The 17,531-nt window shown below is 28.0% G+C and overlaps 1 protein-coding gene across 9 annotated transcripts in view; it reads right to left on the bottom strand.

Moving 5' to 3' along the window:
- LOC107453731 (5'-AMP-activated protein kinase subunit gamma-1) overlaps positions 1 to 17,531 on the bottom strand; it is a 334,655-nt gene that overhangs the window by 119,033 nt on the left and 198,091 nt on the right. The window contains exon 1 of one of the 9 annotated variants that reach the window (XM_071183177.1): positions 10,397 to 10,937. The exons of 7 other annotated variants lie outside the window; for them this stretch is intronic. In XM_071183177.1, the coding sequence (XP_071039278.1) occupies positions 10,397 to 10,489 (93 nt within the window). In that variant the 5' untranslated portion in view covers positions 10,490 to 10,937. Of the gene's footprint in view, positions 1 to 10,396; positions 10,938 to 17,531 lie in introns of those variants that run through there. One more of the 9 variants, XM_016070660.3, reaches the window with a different exon arrangement.

The raw sequence follows: 17,531 nt of genomic DNA, 5'->3' as shown, positions 1-17,531 counted from the left end.
TATATATATATATATGAAAGGGTAGCAGTCATGGTGAGTGATGTTAGGCCACGCAGATAGCAGTTGGAAGGCAAAAAATATTTTATTAGCTTCACATAGTATATTTAAGACATTTTCTAGCAAAGGCGGAGCTCCAAATCGCACTCAAAAACTGTGTGCTTAAGTTTTTATCTTAGGGAAAGTAGCAAAGGAATTTCCCTCTATTTTGTTATATTTGAGGGGAAAAGGGAAGTGATAAGGATTACTATTGGTTTATGAAAGAAATCGCGCGTTCCCACACAAAGCAAGGGAAATATGTCCTGCTCTTAATTAAATGCATAGTTGAGCCAAAAATAGATTTAAGAACAGGATGTGGCTTTTAAAAGAGTGAGAAAGTATTTCGTTTAGAATAATTAATTAGGATGAAGTTTTATAGCAAAGAAACTAACGTAAAAAGATTAATAGAAGCTTTTTATGTTACATATATATATATATATATATATAGTTTCTAGGCCAGTGCAAAAATTGGTATGAGAAAAAAAAAACAAGTGGAACCTATATAAGTGAAAATTATCAGCTGAATGGTAGTGGGTGATATAAGAATCATAAATTATCGATACATCGATATTTTAACGATCTATCATGCTTTATTTCCGAGTTCTGAGGAAATGACTTTTTACTTTCTTGTTTTGTTTCTGTGTTTTTGCTTTTTAACACGTCAATTCACCTCTGCCATTTTAAAATAAAATTATTTCAGAGTTAACTAGTTTACTTTATTATTCAATACTTTTGTAACCCAAACAAAAGTTATCTATATACATGATAATATCGTATTCGATATTTATTGTTGTCGATAGTGAACACGGTATTATATCGTATTGGATGACTATCTTCACTGAGAAGCACGATTGTTATCGGAATCTCAAATGAACAATAACGCTCCAGGCATTACCTTATTTGATATTTACCGTTGTTAGGACAGGCCACGATATTATTATTGTCAATAACTATCGTAAATCATACTTATCTATATGAAGAACAAGCTATAACGTAAAAATACTTTTAAAAATATCAAAATCCCTCTTTTGTTAACGAACGCACATTAAAATAATATTTTGTGAAAGGAAGATGGTAAAAATAAAATATAAATTTATTTTCTGCTCAGATTGCTTAATATTATAAAAACAATGCTTATACACGGGTGTATTTTCAGACGAAAATTGCTTACTAAAATAAATTTATATTGCTAAATATTAAAAAAAAATTCCCGAACACACAGTTACAATAAAAGTAAACTTTTAATTTCAAGGTAACTAAAGCAAAAATAAAAATAAAACAACATCTGTATAACAAGGGGGAAAAAATTTCTTCATACGGTATTTGTTTATGACATAAGAAAATGAATTAATATTATTTACAACTAAATACTGCGCAGCGAAAAGAAGAGCAAAAAATAGAAAAATAGAAGTACTTCATTATCATACTTAACTAAGACATTACGCGATTAGAGATATAAAGCTCCTTGAAACAATGCTGTTATAAATCATTAGTTTTAATATCTTCAGAATTCAAATGGCGGAATAGGACGTTAATGTAGATTTATGCGCACTAACCTCATAATTTCAATTATGGCTTACGGAGATGAAAAGATTTGATATCTTTTCGCATTTGGAATAAAACTTTTGAAGCCACAATCTCAAAAACTATTATCGAATACATTTTCCACTTTGATAATTTTAACTAAAAGAATCAGTGATCTCGAATTATTAAGGAATTTAACTACTTTTTCTAGTTTAATGACCAATCAATATATATCACAAACTACTCATGGAATTTAAATACTTTTAACACTTCAAAAAATTAAAATTAATGATTAATTCAGATCTAATCTACATCGAAAAATTCATATAACTGTGATAAATGTGTATCACTAACTATTAAGGAGCTAAAATATTTCTTCCTCTTCAAAAAATAAAATTAAAAAAGATCAAATCTTAATGTAGATCAGAAACTATTATGTAACTAAATTACCTTTTGAGAGACAAAACTTAAATTAAAATAATATATATATATATAACGTCGTTGCCGAGTGGAAGGATTAAAACAGGTCTTAGGCAGGGAAGGAGGGTACAAAATATATTTATTAATTATTAGGTAGAGATCAGCTATAAAAGTGGACACGAAAAGTTTTGCTTCTTGCTTATAAGTTAGGGAAAATCTTGCAAAGTAAAATCCGTAAAATGTTTCAATTTAGGGAAAGAGAGAAATCTTAGTAATTGTTATTGGTTTATCAATAGGGTCGCGTGATTCCCACAGAGAGCAGAGGGAAAAAATATCTTGCTTTTAATTAAATGCTTGAGTCAAAAATAGATTTAAGGACAGGATGTGAATTTAAAAGTGTGAGAAAGCGTTTCGATTAGCACAAATCGCGTTGTGCTTGAATTTTTATCTTAGGGAAAGCAGCACCAACTTTTCCCTCTATTGTGCTAGGTCACAGGGAAAAGGGGGAAACATTAATAATTATAATGGTTCATTAAATAGGTCGAGGGAATTAAATTTTTCTCATGGTTATTAAAGGGTAAACTAAAATCAACCTTTAATGTAGATACACAAATCGCTATATATTTTAACTATTTTTGGTACATCAAAAAAAAATTAAAATATTCCATCTTTAATAAAAAATAATAAAAAATTACTGCAAAATATTTAATTACTTTTCCCAATTTCAGAAAATGAAATTAAAATAATTACCTCTTGATAAAAATAAAAAAATAAATCCCTAACCACTATGGATTTAAATTATTTTTTCAACTTCAAAGAAGAAATTAAAATTATCAACCTTCAATAAAAAATAAAAAATTGATAATTAATTTTCTTCATTTCTAAAAATTAAATTAAATGAATAAATCCTTAACTTATTACCTACTTCAATAACACTCAACACAATCACATCAATATAAGTGATTCAAACTTATTTATCTATTATGAAACATCCAGACGTCCCAATCAATTTACTTGATTTTACATTGGGGAAAATATTTTGGAATATCAGTTGTAACCCAATTATCGGGAACGTCAGTTGCAACCAAATAGTGGGTAACATCAGTTGCAACCCAATTGTTGGGAAGATCAGTTGCAACCCAATTGTTGGGAAGATCAGTTGCAACCCAATTGTTGGGAAGATCAGTTGCAACCAAATTGTTGGGAACGTCAGTTGCAACCAAATAGTGGGTAACATCAGTTGCAACCCAATTGTTGGAAGATCAGTTGCAACCCAATTGTTGGGAACACCAGTTGCAGCCTAATTGTTGGAAACATCAGTTGCAACCCAAACGTTATGAGCCTCACTGGCAACCCAAACGTTGGAAACATCCTGACAATCCATTTTTATCGGGGCTAAGGAGTTGGAATCAAAGAAATTTTTACAGGAGTCGCCAAAATCTGGGGACAAAGTAACTTCTTGAAATATGTAAAAGTAAACCACAACAGCCCGCTATGGGTCAGGGATATCATGGAAGGCTCCACAATTTCGTGACCAACGGCATGATTGTGGCAATGTGATCAGCACTGCGCACAGGCCACCTTTACTTTCCAGACAAGCTGGTACCCATAGATCTAAAGTTGGATAGGCTTCAAGCCGAATCCCAGTTTGAACCTTAGTACTTCACGATGACAGATACTCGTAAGTACCTTAACCACTAAGCCATCCTTTTGAAATAACATGTGAATAAATTTAGAAGTGCTCTAGTGAACTATAGATATTTAGTTTCGTGTGAAAATTTCGATAGCGTTTTAAGTCGAGATATTTTAACAACCGATTCCATAGCTTTGATAACAATCATAAATTTAGCACAAAATTGTTTCCAAAAAAGGTAAAAAAATGTAAAGGTATATAATCTAAATGTGCATTGAAAGGGAATAAAAATAAAATCGAAATTTCCTAATATAGGCTGAATAAACAGAAACAATTCGTGCAAATGGCATTTTCCACAAAATTAATCCAGTAAGAGTCGGGCTTGGAAACGTGTTTGCTTTGACTCAAGTAAAATCATCGAACATAAAAAAAAAAGAAATACTTCCTCGTGTTATGTGCCGTGTAAATAATGTTTTAGTAGCAAAAGAAAAATAAATGAATTGCAATTCACAATTGATAATGAAAAACACATATTAATCATTTCACTTACCTTTCATTCTATTGTACATTATCACCGAAAATAATTGACCTACGCAGTACATTGATCGATTAAAATTTATCAAATGATTGTCGAATGTTAAACAAATATATGAATGGTTTAATTTTTTTTTTTTTTTTAAATAAAGAGAAGGTTATTTTTCTACATTTGATGCATAGAAACAGATAAGATAGTAATCATTCGTAGCGTCTTATAAAAAAAATTAAAATATAGTAGCCAATTTACATTAAACTAACAAGCAAGAGTTCATTTAAAGTTAACAAGTGTTTAATATTCAATTTATATTTTCATTTCCAAATAAACACCGTTGTCAGTTTTAAAAATAAAATTTTGTCCTACATGAACTAATCGTAGGATACGGTTCTCAACAAGTCACCGAAATCAAGCACCACTGGCAAAGAGTGGGTGACCACTTTTATGAGCCTGCGAAGGGTCCGAGGGTGAGCAGCATTGATCCTCGTTAAACTGTTCTACCGTAAAGTGCTCAACGTGGCGGGCAGATTGTTGGAGTACAAAAACAGGGGAGCTACCCCCTCAGTAGAGGATTAAAATTGTGATGGCATGTTTTTGGATGATCCTCAATGATGTTTCCCAGACAGTCGCCAATAGCCCATTGGGCTATTCTATAGCGCGACCTAAATAAAGTACTACTACTAGAATTAAACTTTATCACTTAAATTGACGCGATAGTTTAAATAACTTGTTTCATCTGAAAATAGACGAAATATGTAATTCTTCTACAGCATTTTTTATTCATTTTAGAAAACTGCGACCATTGGATATTTTTCTTGCTTGCATTTGTTTTATTTAAATGCTCGTATAAGCTTAAATAAAGTGTCTTTTTATATATTTTTGGCTAATCGTGCAAAATTCGGTGAATAATGGTTTTAAAAATGGAGATTTTTTGGGCAAAGATCTAATTTAATTGCACATTAGTTTATTTTATCTATAAATTTCACATCACTTTGTGGATAATAAAGATACTAAATAACAATTTTATGAGTTACTTTTTTTCTGATTAGTGTCAGATTTTAACTATGTTTAGCAAGAAGCCTTCGGTACCCTTAGAAGAAACCTGTCTTTTGGTAGCAAATTGAAACGTTAAAAGTGCGAACGCTATGACGCGAACATTTATAACGAATGTTAAGGATTTAAGCAGGTTCGTAGAGACGAAATAAAGATAATATGTATTTCTATTTCCTGTTGCTAATGTATAAACATTAGAACTAATTTATTCAAACTATCAAAAATATTTTTTTTAATAATAATAATAATATCTACTAATAAGCATTATTTAATACATACAAATATTATATCGGATTTCTTACGCTGAAATCATGAACGAAGTTTTATTTATTATTATTTTTATTTTTTTTATTTTAATAATTTACTAGGAGAGCCGGTAGGTCATATACCAATAATACTAAAACTGACCTATTTCAAAGTACCTTTTCTCATCCTCTAAAGTTTTTTCACAGAATATTTACAGATACATGTTTACATAAGGATAACTGTCTGTTAATACATATGTTTAGCAGAATTTTTTTTGTTAGAAAAATATGAATTGAAAGCTTTTAATTTTTTTTAATGATTAAACAATTTTGAGCGAAAATCTTTCCTAACTCAAAAAGTATTACTTTTAACGCTAAAACATCATCACAGCATACATAATCTCAAATATCCCCTCAAAAATTTCAAAGTGATATCATAAGTAGTTTCATATAAAAGGTACATTGAAAAAGGTCAGTTTTAGCATTGTTGATATATGCCCCGCAGACCCTCCTTAAAAAGAATTTCAAAAATCTTTTAATTTTTTTTCTTTTAATAAATGCCATAAATATAAAACCCGTAGGATACTAATACAAACAATTAAAATTGTAAATCCAATAATTTTACCAAAAATATTATCTTAAAAGAGAGCTGTAGAGCTAAGAATGGGGGATAATTTTCGATAACTTCCGTTCAATTTAACGGAAATATAGTCCGCTTTATTACAAAAATAATTCTAACAAAATTACAAAGTTATAGCAAAAACGATTAAAAAGAAACAAAAATGCATCTAATTATTAATTAATCACGTTTTCGTTATCTACTATTAACACAATAATAATTCACCTTTTTTATTTGATTACAATTTAGAAAACTAATGTGATATAAAAAAAATTTTTAAACTTAGTTAGATGCCCCCTAAAAATAAATAAAGTAATGTTATTTATTTATATAATAAAATAAATTTACAAAATAAATCCTTAGCTATAAATTATGAAAATAAATTACATTTCGAATAATCCAAAATTTTTACTATAATCGTGAATTAAATTGAAAATAGAAAGATATAAAGTACGTTTACATTTAATTAATATGATAAAAATTGGAAGTAAACAAGAAAAACTGTTTACTTTTAATTGTGCGCTTGAATTTTTTACTTTCAGCGTATTATTTTTATCAGCCAGAAATTTGAAAAGAATTCTTTCACTAAAGAATTGATTCCCGTATCTCCAAAAATTAATTAGCTTATCAGTGCTTATAAAAATAGTTATCAGTGAAGCTTTGTTTAACTTTAATATTTTCATAAATAATTTTTTTTTTAATTTCACTTCATAGCTGTTGCTGATTTTATTATCTTAACTTTTTTTAATTACAAATTTATTTTTTATCAAGATTGTAATAGACACAAAAAGAATTTGTATTTTAGGTCATTAAAACTCTTTTTGTCTTTATATCTTGTATTTGCATTAAAATTTTAGAACGTTTAATTGTATTAGTTAAATGCCCTTGAGCTTAAGAATAGTAACAAAATATTAAGAGTTTATTTAAATCACGTCTGCATCCCCTCAAATGAAATTTATCAACAAAAAAAAAATTTAATTATTCAATAATTTTACATGGTTTATTTTGCAAATTATGATTTACATATATGTTACCGTTAAAGTGTAAAATCAATTATTCTGTCGATAATATAGGTAGAGTACAGATTAATTAGAGTGCTCCGTTAAAGGGCCAAAAAGTGTTTAATATGTTAAATTACCTAAGAAATCTGCATATCGCTCAGATAATGCGTACTTACATCATGCGTACCACCGAGGCAATATTGATAATCTGCCTGAGAGTGAAAATAAGATCTTTGTTGGAAAACAACGTTTCCGTATGCTTAAAACAATGTTATTTATTTATTTACTGATGTCAACGTTTCTGAACGCTTAATATAACAATGTTCTTTATTTATATTTTGAAGTCAACGTTTCTGTACGCTTATTATTTTCCGATGTCAGCGTTTCTGTACGCTTATAATAACAAAAATATTTATTTTTGTTTTCAATGACAAAGCTTCTGTACGTTTAAAATTAAAACGTTATTTATTTATTTTTCGATGTCAAAGTTTCTGTATGCTTAAATAAACAACGTTATTTATTTATTTTTCTATGTTAATGTTTCTGAAAATAACAACGTTATTAATTTATTTTTCGATGTCTAAAGAATCGTGTTAATAGAATAAAACAATCAGCTTATTAGTTGGTAGAATCAATCATCAATCAATTAAATAACTATAATACAAAGAATCAAAGGGTTTAAAATATTATTATAGTCTAATGAGAATTAGGAAAATTTGATTAATGAGAATAAAATGAGAATATTATTACCAGGAAGTGAGATAAACTTTTAAACGTTCACAGTAAGGAGGCCGTCAATGTTCGCAATTTCTATGTAAAATACAGAAAACTTTCGATTCCGTACTTAAGGTAATCGGCAGAAGGTAAAGCATATTAACGGCTTTTGAATTTTAGCAGTAATTATATATATAAGATTCTATGTAAAATCTTAATTATCAGGTGATACTATAGAGCTTTATTGTTTTTACTCTACTGAAACCTGTTTGCACTTATTTACATTCGTGTATCAATTGGTTAACATTGTAATGCAATACGTTAAAAATGAAAACAAATAAGAAATACATAATCTGTTTAAAAACTGATTACATGTATGTTTAAACATAAAAGTATTGCACATAAACTTGTGTAAGACATGTACTACTACAGTAACTACAGTGCGTACAATAATTTGATCTAATTATTATAATATACTAATATAATACCTGATGTGATAAATATTCTGTATTTATGTAATATATCGTCTAATTTATTCAATCTTTGAATTTATATTATATATTGTCTAGTTTAACCAATTGATACACGAACATAAACAAGTACAAACAGGTTACACTCAGGTAAAAACAATAAAGCTGCATAGTATCACTTGACAATTAAGAGTTTACATGGAATTTTATAGTTTTTTTTAATGCAACTTGTAAATACAAGTAAAATGCATGATAGAAACAAACACATCGCAACTCGGACTAGGTTTTTTTATTTATATATATATATATATATTAAAAAAACCAGAGTCCGAGTTGCGATGTGTTTCTATCATGCATTTTACTTGTATTTACAGGTTGCATAAAAAAAATTTGTTAAACAAAATATTAGAATGATGTATTAATAAAAACCTATTTCAAGAAGTGTTTAGTGAAAGGAAGGAAAGGAGAAAAAAAGGTTCTTTTGAAACAATTGCAGGAAAAATGAAACAATATTAAATGAAACATACACAGTTGACTACAATTTTAAAAGAAGTAAAAGGTGGTCAGAGGACAATACAGAAAACTCATAATGATTTATGACTGAGGTTGACGTAAATAGGTTTGCGATTGTATAGAAAATATGGTAGTAGAAAATGTGTTTTTATTGTAGCTGCTTTTGTTTTAAAATTACAGCTGAGATAAAAGAAAACTGAATAATATGCGGTATTTTCGTAATATCAGCTCTATTATGAATTTATAGATTTTATTATTAAATTTAATGCTTAAAGATAGTATTATTGTAAATATTTGAGAAAATACAAATTTCATTATTATTATTATTGTTGTTATTATTACATTATTACCAATTATTAAAATATAAGTTGCTCGGAAACATTTCAATGCAACATTTAATAAATATCTATATAAAAATAGCAGCTGCTCATTCAATTTTCGATGCCTGAAAGTTAAATATTAGGGGCCTGGAAAGTAATGTCGTTTCGGCGCTCTAAATATTCGTTAGTCTTAACAACATTCATTTTTCAGTCATTTTTTTCGATCCATTTCAATTCATTTTTGATTCGACATTGAAAGGTTGTTGCTAACGAGGGTGAATACATTATTGATTAGAAATAAAATCTTGATAACAAATATCAAATGCACCAAAATGTCAATAATTTTCGGTCCCCTAATACAATTTCGACCGTTTTTTATTAAATAAATAATGAGTCATACTATAAAATCTTTCGTGATAATGCCAAATTTTCCGTGTTCGGGATTATACGTTCATGCATTTTATGCTTGTTATGCATTATTTTACTCAACAACAAAAGTTAAAAATAGAAATTTAAAAAAAAAAAAAAAATTCGGAAAAAGCACAATTTGTATAGTTGTATTACTTACTTACTTATTTTAGTTTATTTTAAATAGAAAAAAGACATGTAACGATATTTTTCGGGTAACAAATTATTAAAACGAAATAGATAGTAAATAGTACAAAATCTTAAGCAATTTCAGCCCAATTCTTATACAAAAGATGAATGAAAAAACTTTGAACATTAGCAACAGCTTTAAAAGGGTTAATTTACCTTCTCTAATAATTTGATCAAATACTGTACATTTCCAATTTCTAAAAATAAATAAAATCTTCAAAGAAGTTTAAGTCCTTTTTCCAAATTTTCTTTTAAATAAAATAAGTGTATATCTACATATGTGTAACCCCCATACCTTTAAGCCCCATACCTTCCATAGCCATTGTGATTGTGCCCCCACTTTTGACGCTGTGTGAAAGCAGTCTTAAGAGGGTAAATTAATCCCCTCACCACCACGATTCCGATAAATATTGTACACCTTAAATTTTTAAAAATAAAAAACTTTAAAGCAGAATTTTAATTCATCTTAAATAAAAGAACTTTTTTTAAAATTAAATAAGAGAGCTTTTAAATTTAATACCACACCTTTCATAGTCATTGTAATTGTGCCCCCCTCTTATAACACTTTTAAAAAGGATAGCTAACCGTCTCTATCACAGTAAAAATAAATGCAGAGTATTTTAAATCCAAAAAAAAAAAAAAAAATCCTAAAAGAAACACTTGAGTTTACCTTAAATAAAACATTTCAAATAAAAGTGACACTAAATTTAATACCATACCTTCCAAAGCCACTGTAATTGAGAAGAAAGTCTTTGGGAATCCAAAGAATGGCTTCGTATAGATCTTCGATGATAACGATTATTAGTACTCATATCGATGATAATTAATAACTTTGACACTCACACACAAGTCGATGTATAATTATTATTTTCTACCTATCATAACCATTCCTTACTACGACTTTTCAAAATCATCCTACAAATAACAACCAACCTAAGCCATGTCGAATTCTGGATATCAATTTAAAGCTAAATATATCTTCAGTTATTTACATGCACTAAGTGAAAACACTAATACTTACAATTTGTAAGTATTACACACATAACCGTAAAAAGAAGTATTAGAACACTCGTAAAATATACCGTAATAATACGTCATATACCTGACAAATATCAACAAACGCATCGTTTAGAGATCAGCTGTATTATGACAAATAATGTTTGTGGAAGCCGTAAGAGAAAATAAAGTGTTGGGAATTTTTCCAACCCCCACCAATGCTCATAGATAAGGTAAGCCGGCACACTTACACCGGCTTCTCTTAAGAGATCTTCCGCTAGATGGCGTTGTATTAATGTCACGTGTCCTCTCACACGAGCGTAGTAAAAGATTCCGGACAATTCGGTTGTCAAGGTAAGAGCAATATGAAGGAGGCAGGATTAACTGTATTTGAGAGGAACAAAAAATAGCTGTTATTGATCACGAGGAGGTTTTTTCCTTGATAAAAATGTCAGCGTATTCTTTAAATAGTAATTATTTTCGAAAACATTTACTTTAAAAAACAATTTGTACTAAAATTAAAATAAACAACGAATTTAAATAATTTGTAATATGAAAGTGACAAAAATATAAATTAAATATTAATACATAATAAATATTAATAAAAGCGTATAAATAGTGAAGAGAACAAAAAATCAAAGCAATTAATGGAAGGCTACCAAAAAAGTAATAATAAATAAATAGAATAAATGCAAGTAATACTAAAAGTAAACGTTTAGTGATTAAATATATCGAAAACAAATTTAAACTTTCATAAAAACAAAAAAGTAAAAGGCAACTTTTAACGTTTTAAAAATAACAGAAAAGTAATAATAAAAAATAAATACAATAAGAATAAGTGTTTTAATAAAAGTTCAATAATAAAAAATTTAAATTCTAAAAATATTTTACCATTTATAAAAAATTAAAATAATATCCTATATTAATAAAAAATATATGCAATATCCTTTTGGAAATAATGAAGAAAAAGTAATAGAGCAAAATTGAAAATCTGAGAATGTTTTACAAAAAACCAAATAATCAAAAAAATTCTAAGTTTCTCTTTTATTTTATTTTATTTTATTAAAATGTGTCGATTAATATATTTTAACTTATAAATACTACAAAACAAAAAATTGTAACAGAAAAATATTTTTAAATATTTCATTTAATAAAAAATATTTCAAAAAGGCGTATTTTTCCGAATCGTAAGCTTGAACATTAAAATTTCTCATCACTTTATAGAATAATTTTAACAAAATTTCTTAAGCTTAATAAAAGTAGGTACCGACTGACATTTTTGAAGAAAAAAAGTGAAATTTTTCGAAGAACGATACTATTTTAATCTTATTTCGCTAAAGAATGTAAATTGATTTTAATAACTCTTTGAACTTCGAAGATCTCTACGAATGGAGGTGCTGTGTGATAATCTTTTTTAAGTGTCTTCGAGGTGGAAGAAGGTACCAAGCTCACCATTGCCATTTGGCATCAAACAGTTGTCGAAAGCCTATCTTTAGGCGGCAAATTAAAACAGCAAGAACGTAGCTATGATAGCTATACTATGACACGGACAATTTAAATGAGTATAGCAAATTTATGAAATTGCAGAATTCCTATATACTTTAAAATCAAGTTGAATAATGGAACTTTTAGTGGCAATGAGGGTACTTGACAAAAGCAAATCATCTTGATTCAATAAAAAGACGAATGCAAAAATAAATAAAATAGATTTAAAAAATTTTAAAAAAAACTTTTCTATGTTAAATAAATAATCAAAAGAAAGTGAAAAGATAAGATATTACTTGATTAAACTTAACAAAACTAATAAATAGTCACTTAACAAAAATAATAAATAGGAAATGACTGAAGATATGTTTCAAGAGCTCAAAAACAGGCACTCATTTTCAAGAACTAGACAAACGTGAATTAGAAGGAAAAAGAGATTTGAAATAATTCACGGATTTATTCAATTATGTGAACTCACTTTTGCTTCTTCGCATTCACGTCTGACAAGTCTTGAAAATGGGCGTCTCTTTTTGAGCGCTTGAAAGGTGGCTACTGTTATTTCGTATTTATATATTCTTGAAGCGAATGGAATTTTTAATCAAATAACTTCTCTAAGTGTTTGCACACAACAAAATGCGAAATAAAATATTGCGTGTAAGTTGATATAGTCTCAGTTAATCTTGAAAGTATTATGTTCATTTTACATAAAGTTTATTTTGAAATATGTTACAAGAATTTTTTATAAAATTTTTAACGAAAGCAAATAAAAATTCTGTGGTTTATTTGGTGTTATTTTTATTATCGTAAAATCTCTGTTATTAGTCGAGTAGATAAAGCAGATAACTAAAGATAAGAGGTTTTTATAAATGTATTTCCAAAATACTTTCTTCTTTTTTTTATATTTATTGTCCTTCCGATGGCCTTACGTTATTAGGTAAAAAAAAAAAAATTTTTTTTAGAAGTTTATTCCATTAAAATAAAGATTAAATGCAATCAGAAACATTTGGCGAGATGCTCTAGGCCAACTCATTGCAGTCAAAATTTTCCACAATCAAACAATTTCCTTCGGTACTTAGATCTATAAATGAAAAGTAAAAATAAATTACCATAGCGTCGGCAGTTGCACCCTTATTAGTATATTTGGTACCTATTAAAAACAGCACCAATTACCGTAATACCAGAAGTACATATTACTTAATGTAATTAAGCATCATTGGCATCAAAAATTGCATTACGACACAATTCCCCTAAGGGGCCGTTCAAAAAGTACGTACATCCCGAAGGGGGGAGGGGATTTGCTATTATGTACGGTTTTGTACGATGGGGAGGGGGGGAGGTATTATACAAAGTACGTACTTTATAAACATACACCAAATTTAAATTTGACTTTACCCTACACTCTCCTTAAGTAAATATTTAATTTTATTTAAAACATAATTATTTTAATTTTTATGAAAAAGGGGGGTAGACTAATAAAATGTACGTACTCTAAGGGGGTGGGAGTAAGACCTTATGTACGGTAATGTACGAAGGGGGGGGAGGGGTTTGAAATTTCTCCATTTTTGTGTACGTACGTTTTGAACGGCCCCTAAACGAATCAATAAGTATCCATGGGAGGTTTTTCTCTCCATGCAACGCAAATGTGGGTTAGTTTCATCGAAACGTCCTCCACGAAGGCTAGTTTGTTCCAATTCTTGATCGAGAGTTCCCTTGTTTTCTGGGTTGAGTTCAAAATTCAAAGGCTAAGGAATTGAACATTGGAACTCAAAATCACGTCGATTGTTCAATGCCGGTTATGAAACTATAAAATTTTATAAAATAAGGTCAAACAAATAATTATAAATAACAAAGATTTTTATGTATTTTTAGCTTTATTAACTATATCCGTATATGCTTTTCAGTTTTGTGCACGATTTCGTAGTGTAGCTTAATACCGATTTATCGATTATGTTCCTTCTTTTACCCCTTTCGGAAAACGGGTATTTAGCTGATATAAAATAATAAAAGATGTAAAAAACATCTCAATATTTCTTATCACCCTAACGCAATTCTGGTGAAAAACAGATATTTCCTATTTTTTTCGCTTATTATTTTTAATTTGTTCATTTTTAAATTTTTTTTTTGTTTTTATATTTATTTTGAAAGCAACTAAATATAGGAAATACATTTATTTGTTTTCAAAATAAATATAGAATAATAGAAAAATCTATCAAAGAGAAATAATAAAATTATCTTTAAAAGATTACTTTTTTTAATAAACACAATTCAACTACAAAAGAAGAATAAAAATATTTAAATATCTTTAACAATAAAATATTATATATAAAAGAACATAAATAACAAAACTCAAATATATTTCCCTAGAAGTAAATATAATTAAAACGAACTTTCAGGATTTCTAACAACTCATTAGCTTCTCTTTCACCATTCTCCGGGGAAATCAACAAACTATCTTCACTCATACAGTTTTGAAAGAGTAACTTCACTGCAGCATTTACAGACGATAAATAAAAATACCACCAGAAATTCATTCAGAGTATCGCGGGAAAGATGACACTGTAACTGTACAGTAAAAACTTCTTTTCAAAACTGGATTACTCTCGCAAGGAATATTGGAAGACGTTTATATATTCATAAGGGGGTTGAATTATTCAGGAAGTTGCTACTTATCTTGAAAAGTGGTATAAATATTTCAAAAACAATGCGATATTCTAAATGTTTCAAATGAGATTCCTTTTTGTTTTGAAGGGTAAGTTTTGTTTATTCGTCTTTCTGTAATTTTCCATTGTAACAAATACTTTAGTTTTGAAATACTTAGTACTTGAAATACTTAATATTATTCTTTAATTTTGGAAAGAAACGTGTAATTCTAACACAGCCCTCGTTCTACCACGCATTCAATACATAAAAGACACTATAATTCTAATACAGCAACCCTCATTCTACAGCGCATTCAGTAAATTAAAAAAACATAATTCTAGCACAGTAGCCCTCATTCTATCATGCATTCAGTGCATGAAAGAAACTAAACTTCGAATACAGCAACCCTCATTCTAACGCGCATTCAGTACACGAAAGAATTTTAACACAGTAGACCTCGTTCAACCGCGCATTCAGTACATGAAAGAAACCATAATTCTAATGCAGCAACTCCCATTCTATTACGTATTTAGTGCAAGAAAGGAACTATAATTCTAATATAGCTATTCTCATTCCATCGCGTCTTCATTACATGAAAGAAACATAATTCTAGCACAGTAGCCCTATAATTTCATAATTAATTGGATCCTGAAACACTGTAAGCCTTCTACGGAACCTAAAGGTTCCGTGAAACAGCATTTTGGAACAGCTGATCTGGAGAACCTTAAATTCTGGATGTAGTTGTGAACCTAATGACAATACGAGTATCAATGGTTCCTTGGCCATTGTAAGCAGAATCCTTTGTTTTTTCTCCAACAAATAGCATTAATGGTCAATCAGTATTAATCATAACTCAACTGAAGCTCTATGCTTCATAAAATTACAAATTAAAATCGTTTCTTAGTCGCTATTTTATTTATTTGTTTATTTTAATTTTATTACATAAAACTCGATAAACTAAACATAATACCAGGTCAGAAATAGTTTTATTTAATAATTTATTATTTTTTCATTGATTTTAAGATTGATACAAAGATTTTTGGAGATACAGAAATTAAGTTTTTTAGATCATTTTTAAATATGTCATTTAATTGAGAAAATGCAAAGGAATAAAATCAGAAAAAAAGTTTAAATTTAAATTTTTATTTCTCAATTTCCCCTTTCTGTAATTTAACTAATTAGTTAAAATAATTGTTAAATATTTATCGATCGTCGATAATTTAATCGTCGAATTATGCTAGCATAAAAAGGGCTAAAAAATGCGCTTCTTTAATGCACATATTGAAAATTTAAAAAAGAACCAATAAAAAAATTAATAGATATATTTTTTGTATTTTTTTTCTCGATCCAAAATAGCATAATACAGTTATTCAACAATATGTTTGCAAAGGAGTTTAACGGATTGAAAAGGAAAACAAATTTTTTAAGTGGATTAAGTTCTTCAGCGATAGTGTATGTAGAGTAATTCTTTTTAATGATCAAATTAGAATACGTGTTTACTTATGCAATCATAAAAATTATTTGTTCAGAATTTGAAGAAAAAAAATTAAGACACTAAATCTTTCAAATACTAAAGTAACTATTTATATAATAGTTAGAATTTTTCTTTTCTCAAAAAAAAAAAATCTTGCAATAAAGAGCTTGTTTACATCACATATGTTATTTCAAATAAAATGTATTAGCACAGCTTAAAATGAATAATAATGCTATATTTTTAATAAAGTATACACTTTTGATGTCAATTATTCTACAGCCAGCAATGTTTAACAGTGGTGCAAAATACGAAAAATACGAGAAGAAAGAATTTAAGAAAAATTTAATTATAAAGTAATTTAGCTACTTACCTTTCCGCTTTAATTAATTTTGAAAAGCAACAACAAAATTAATAAAAATATTCATTTATTTTTATGATAAAAGAAAAGTTTAAACTTTAGCTATGGCTTAGAAACTTAGTTGAGCAGTATGGAACTTATAAAACGAGACAGAGAATTCCCCTGTAGAAATGCCTTCTCCTTATTAGCAGCCTGAGTGAGGAGGGGTTTAGTTATAGGGTCCTTCCCTTAGAGAAATATATAATAGCCCCTCATAGAAATATATAATTGCACTTAAGAAAACTATATAATTACACTTAAGGATAATACATAATTGTATTTCAGAAAGTATAATAATTGAATTTCAAGGATAAACGTATGATAGCACTTCAGTTGAATATATAATTTTATTTCAAAGAAAACATAATTGCACTTAAGTGTATATTATTTCTTTTCAAGAAAATATTGTAATTACATTTCAGGAAAAGATATATTTGTACTTAAAAATATAATTGCATTTCACGGAAATACATAATTACATTTCTGAGAAAAATATTGATTGTTATTATGCAATATTATGCAATATTATTATGCATTATTAAGCAATATTACATTAGGTACACATTAAACAATAATTCAAATACTCAACAATATTAATTTGATTTCTTAGATTTGGTGTAATGAAAATTACTTAGTCACTTAAAATTTTATACGAATAAATTGTCAAGTCTTAATTTATAGCGTAAAATAAGAATTATTTGAAGGGAAGAAAGTGTTTTATAGTGAAACGTTTGTGGTTTTATAGGGGTCTAAGTCAAGTTAGAATACGTGTATATATATATATATATATATATATATGTATGTGTATATATATGTGTGTATGTATGTATATGTCTGTGTATATAGATATATGTATATATAT

Source organism: Parasteatoda tepidariorum, chromosome 7, assembly GCF_043381705.1.
Source record: "Parasteatoda tepidariorum isolate YZ-2023 chromosome 7, CAS_Ptep_4.0, whole genome shotgun sequence".
In the NCBI taxonomy this organism is placed as follows: Eukaryota; Metazoa; Arthropoda; class Arachnida; order Araneae; family Theridiidae; genus Parasteatoda; species Parasteatoda tepidariorum.
The sequence above is the reverse complement of the archived record's forward strand: the minus strand, read 5'-3'. Positions and strand labels throughout refer to the sequence as shown.